The following is a 5,680-nucleotide window of genomic DNA, read 5'->3' on the forward strand; positions in this document are numbered from 1 at the left end:
TATTTAAAATTTTTTTTTGCTTAATATATATTGTAAATTTTCAATCATACATAGATATAGATATATATAATTTTGTTTAATGTTTTATATAGCGTCGGATGTCCGTCACAGATGGCGGTATTCGTTTTCCAGAAACTATGGAAGGTGGTCGCCCAAAACTTGGTGGACTTATGGATCCAAGACAAGGTGTCATTGATAGAAATTCTAGATGTCAAACATGTGCGGGTAATATGACAGAATGTCCAGGACATTTTGGTCATATAGATTTGGCAAAGCCAGTTTTTCATGTTGGTTTTATAACAAAAACAATAAAAATCTTAAGATGTGTATGTTTTTATTGTTCAAAACTTCTTGTTAGTCCAGTAAGTAGATTATGCATAATTAAAATTTTGTTTATATTTATTATTATTTATAGCTAAAACTAAATTTGTATTTTCTTACTTACAGCATAATCCAAAAATTAAAGAAATTGTTATGAAAACTAAAGGTCAACCACGAAAACGTCTTACATTTGTTTATGATTTATGTAAAAGTAAAAACATTTGTGAGGGTGGTGATGAAATGGATATTAATAAAGAAAATCAGGAACAACAATCTATAGAAAGAAAACCTGGACATGGTGGATGTGGTAGATATCAACCAAATCTTCGGAGATCTGGTTTAGATGTTACTGCTGAATGGACACATGTAAATGAAGATTCACAAGAAAAAAAAATGGCACTTACAGCAGAAAGAGCTTGGGAGATTTTAAAGCATATTACAGATGAAGAATCATTTATTCTTGGTATGGATCCGAAATTTGCACGACCAGATTGGATGGTAGTAACTGTTTTACCTGTTCCACCTTTATCAGTTAGACCAGCAGTTATTATGTATGGTTCTGCTAAAAATCAAGATGATTTAACACACAAACTTGCTGATATTATAAAAGCAAATAATGAATTAATTAGAAATGAACAAGCTGGCGCAGCAGCTCATGTGATATCAGAAAATATAAAAATGTTACAATTTCATGTAGCAACATTAGTTGATAACGATATGCCTGGTATGCCAAGAGCTATGCAAAAATCAGGTAAACCTCTAAAAGCTATAAAAGCAAGATTAAAAGGAAAGGAAGGCAGAATACGAGGAAATTTGATGGGTAAACGTGTTGATTTCTCTGCTCGTACTGTTATTACTCCTGATCCTAATTTACGGATTGATCAAGTGGGCGTACCTAGAAGCATTGCTCAAAATTTAACATTTCCTGAAATTGTAACGCCTTTTAATATTGACAAAATGCAAGAACTTGTTAGACGTGGAAATTCGCAATATCCAGGAGCTAAATACATTGTTCGAGATAATGGAGAAAGAATTGATTTGAGATTTCATCCAAAACCATCCGATCTTCATTTGCAATGTGGTTATAGAGTGGAACGTCATATCCGAGATGGCGATTTAGTAATTTTCAATCGACAACCGACATTACATAAAATGAGTATGATGGGTCATAGGGTGAAAGTCTTACCATGGAGTACATTTCGTATGAATCTTAGTTGTACATCACCATATAATGCCGATTTCGATGGTGATGAAATGAATTTACATGCCCCACAATCAATGGAGACTCGTGCAGAAGTAGAAAATATTCATGTAACACCGCGTCAAATTATTACGCCACAAGCTAATAAACCAGTTATGGGTATTGTACAAGATACACTTACTGCTGTAAGAAAAATGACTAAAAGAGATGTTTTTATTGAAAAAGAACAAATGATGAATATTCTTATGTTTTTACCTAGTTGGGATGGCAAAATGCCTCAACCTTGCATACTAAAACCAAAACCTCTATGGACTGGTAAACAAATTTTTTCCTTGATTATACCAGGCAATGTAAATATGATAAGAACTCATAGCACACATCCAGATGAAGAAGATGATGGACCATACAAATGGATTTCTCCTGGTGATACCAAAGTCATGGTAGAACATGGAGAACTTGTTATGGGTATACTTTGTAAAAAAACTTTAGGTACATCTGCTGGGTCATTACTTCACATTTGTATGTTAGAATTGGGACACGAAGTCTGTGGACGATTTTATGGAAATATTCAAACTGTAATTAACAATTGGTTACTTTTGGAAGGTCATTCAATTGGTATTGGAGATACTATTGCTGATCCACAGACTTATTTGGAAATCCAGAAAGCCATCAAGAAAGCCAAAGAAGATGTGATAGAAGTTATTCAAAAAGCACACAATATGGAATTAGAACCTACACCAGGTAATACCTTAAGACAGACTTTTGAAAACCAAGTAAACAGAATTCTGAATGATGCTCGTGACAAAACTGGTGGTTCTGCCAAAAAATCTCTGACAGAATACAATAATTTAAAGGCTATGGTAGTATCAGGATCAAAAGGATCTAATATTAATATTTCTCAAGTTATTGCTTGTGTTGGTCAACAAAATGTAGAAGGTAAACGTATTCCATTTGGTTTTCGTAAACGAACGTTGCCACATTTTATTAAGGATGATTATGGTCCTGAATCCAGAGGATTCGTCGAAAATTCGTATCTTGCTGGTTTGACTCCATCTGAATTTTATTTTCATGCTATGGGTGGTCGTGAAGGTCTTATCGATACTGCTGTAAAAACTGCAGAAACTGGTTACATTCAACGTCGTTTAATAAAAGCTATGGAATCTGTAATGGTGCATTATGATGGAACAGTTAGAAATTCTGTGGGACAACTTATTCAATTACGTTATGGTGAAGATGGTTTATGCGGTGAAACTGTTGAATTTCAGAATCTACCTACTATTAAATTGAGCAATAAAGCATTTGAGAAAAAATTCAAATTTGATCCAACTAATGAAAGATATCTTCGTCGTATTTTCAATGAAGATATCGTTAGAGAAATGATGGGATCTGGTGAAGTAATATCTGAATTAGAAAGAGAATGGGAACAGTTAAACAAAGATCGTGCTGTACTTCGAGAAATTTTCCCTAGCGGAGAATCTAAAGTAGTATTGCCTTGTAATTTGCAAAGAATGATTTGGAATGTACAAAAGATTTTTCATATAAATAAGCGTGCACCTACCGATCTTAGTCCTATGAAAGTCATACAAGGTATGACATAATCTGATAATTTTATCATGATTATGTTGCATTCTATATTAAATAATTTTATAATTACTTTAAAATTAAAATGTTTTTATTTCTAGGTGTGAAAGATCTTTTGGATAAATGCATTATTGTAGCTGGTGATGATAGACTTAGCAAACAAGCTAATGAAAATGCTACATTATTATTCCAATGTTTAGTAAGATCTACTTTATGTACAAAATGTGTTTCTGAAGAATTTAGATTATCCAGTGAAGCTTTTGAATGGCTTATTGGAGAAATTGAAACTAGATTCCAACAAGCACAGGTTTGTAGAAAATGAATTATATATATATAAATAGTGATAAATCAATTATATTTTTCAAACAATATCAATTTCTAATAAAATATCATGGCATTGCATGATTTTTTTGAATATTAAAATTAAATCATAAATTATATTTATTCTAAAACTTTATAAATCTATATATTTCGGATAGAATCGATATATTTGCAATTCAAATATTAATATTTTAATTAATATTTCTTATTGATATTTTAAATATACTATATATACACATAATATTTTCGTTATTTTCGATTTTTTTTCTTATATTAGATATTAATAAATATATAATAATATATGATTATTAGATTCAATTCTTTTCATTAAATGTATTCATTTATATATTAATTAAAATTTTTTTTGAGGTTTGATATCAATTTGAATAATTTTAATATCTAATTATTGTCATTAATGATATAATTTAGCAGCTATTATGGCAAGATTAGTATATGTTATTTCAGAATCTTTAATCTTTTGATATATAATAAATCTTTAAATAAGTATTTGAACATCATATTGAAAATCATGAATATCATATCCATAAATATGTATATACATAATAATATATAATAAAATAAATTATGCATATATAATTATAATTATATATTTATATGAAAATAGACTTAAAAATTAAATTCTATGTTTAAACTCAATTTTTTCATTTTACTTAGGTATCACCTGGAGAAATGGTAGGTGCTTTAGCCGCACAATCACTTGGTGAACCTGCAACTCAAATGACACTTAATACTTTTCACTTTGCTGGTGTATCATCAAAAAATGTAACTCTTGGTGTGCCAAGATTAAAAGAAATTATAAATATCAGTAAGAAACCAAAGGCTCCATCGTTGACTGTATTTTTGACGGGAGCTGCAGCAAGAGATGCTGAAAAAGCAAAAAATGTACTTTGCCGATTAGAACATACTACATTAAGAAAAGTTACAGCAAACACTGCGATTTATTATGATCCAGATCCACAAAATACCGTAATCGCAGAAGATCAAGAATTTGTAAACGTTTACTATGAAATGCCTGATTTTGATCCAAATAAAATATCACCATGGTTACTTCGAATTGAATTAGATCGCAAGAGGATGACCGATAAGAAATTAACTATGGAACAAATTGCGGAAAAGATCAATGCTGGCTTCGGTGACGATTTAAACTGTATATTTAATGATGATAATGCCGAAAAATTAGTTCTTCGAATTAGAATAATGAATAGCGATGATAACAAATTTCAAGATAGCGAGGAAGAAACTGTTGATAAAATGGAGGATGATATGTTTCTTCGATGTATTGAAGCAAATATGCTTAGTGACATGACATTACAAGTGTGTTCATAATAATCTTTATAATTTCAATAATTTATAATTTTTAACTTAATTTATTATTTTAATTTTTATTTAATTAATAAATAAATAATTAATTTAATTATAATTATAATAAAATAATATAATTATAATAAAATATTATAATTATATTAAATTATGTTATAATTATATTAAATTATGTTATAATTATATTAAATTATATTATAATTATAAAAAATATAATTATAATAAAATAATTATAATTATTTTCTTTATACATAGGGCATTGAAGCAATTGGAAAAGTGTACATGCATTTACCTCAAACTGATGCTAAGAAACGTATAGTTATCACAGAAACTGGTGAATTTAAAGCAATAGCAGAATGGTTATTAGAAACGGATGGTACAAGTTTGATGAAAGTATTGAGTGAAAGAGATGTTGATCCAGTTAGAACATTTAGCAATGATATTTGTGAGATATTTCAAGTATTAGGTATAGAGGCTGTGAGAAAATCAGTAGAAAAAGAAATGAACGCTGTGTTGCAATTTTACGGTCTTTACGTAAACTATCGTCACCTTGCTTTGCTTTGTGACGTAATGACTGCTAAAGGACATTTAATGGCTATAACTCGTCATGGAATTAATAGACAAGATACTGGTGCTCTTATGAGGTAAATTATAAAAAAATTAATTATAAAATCGTTTCATGTAATTTTTATAATTTATGTTTTATTTCTCAGATGTTCCTTCGAAGAAACAGTAGATGTTCTATTGGATGCTGCGTCTCATGCAGAAGTAGATCCAATGAGAGGAGTATCAGAAAATATTATCATGGGACAACTTCCACGTATAGGAACAGGTATTGCTAATTTTAATCAGTATTATTATTATTATTATTATTATTATTATTATTATTATTATTATTATTATCATTATTATTAT

The 5,680-nt window shown here is 29.3% G+C and overlaps 1 protein-coding gene across 1 annotated transcript in view; it reads left to right on the forward strand.

The window, feature by feature from the left end:
• Positions 1 to 5,680, forward strand: part of LOC102674600 (DNA-directed RNA polymerase II subunit RPB1) — an 8,978-nt gene that overhangs the window by 1,251 nt on the left and 2,047 nt on the right. The window contains exons 2-7 of the mRNA XM_006610840.2: positions 93 to 362; positions 448 to 3,109; positions 3,205 to 3,410; positions 4,100 to 4,759; positions 5,021 to 5,409; positions 5,479 to 5,597. Coding sequence (XP_006610903.1) covers positions 93 to 362; positions 448 to 3,109; positions 3,205 to 3,410; positions 4,100 to 4,759; positions 5,021 to 5,409; positions 5,479 to 5,597 — 4,306 coding nt within the window. The remainder of the gene's footprint in view (positions 1 to 92; positions 363 to 447; positions 3,110 to 3,204; positions 3,411 to 4,099; positions 4,760 to 5,020; positions 5,410 to 5,478; positions 5,598 to 5,680) is intronic.

The sequence above is a fragment of the Apis dorsata genome, unplaced genomic scaffold (genome assembly GCF_000469605.1).
Source record: "Apis dorsata unplaced genomic scaffold, Apis dorsata 1.3 scaffold_80, whole genome shotgun sequence".
In the NCBI taxonomy this organism is placed as follows: domain Eukaryota; kingdom Metazoa; phylum Arthropoda; class Insecta; order Hymenoptera; family Apidae; genus Apis; species Apis dorsata.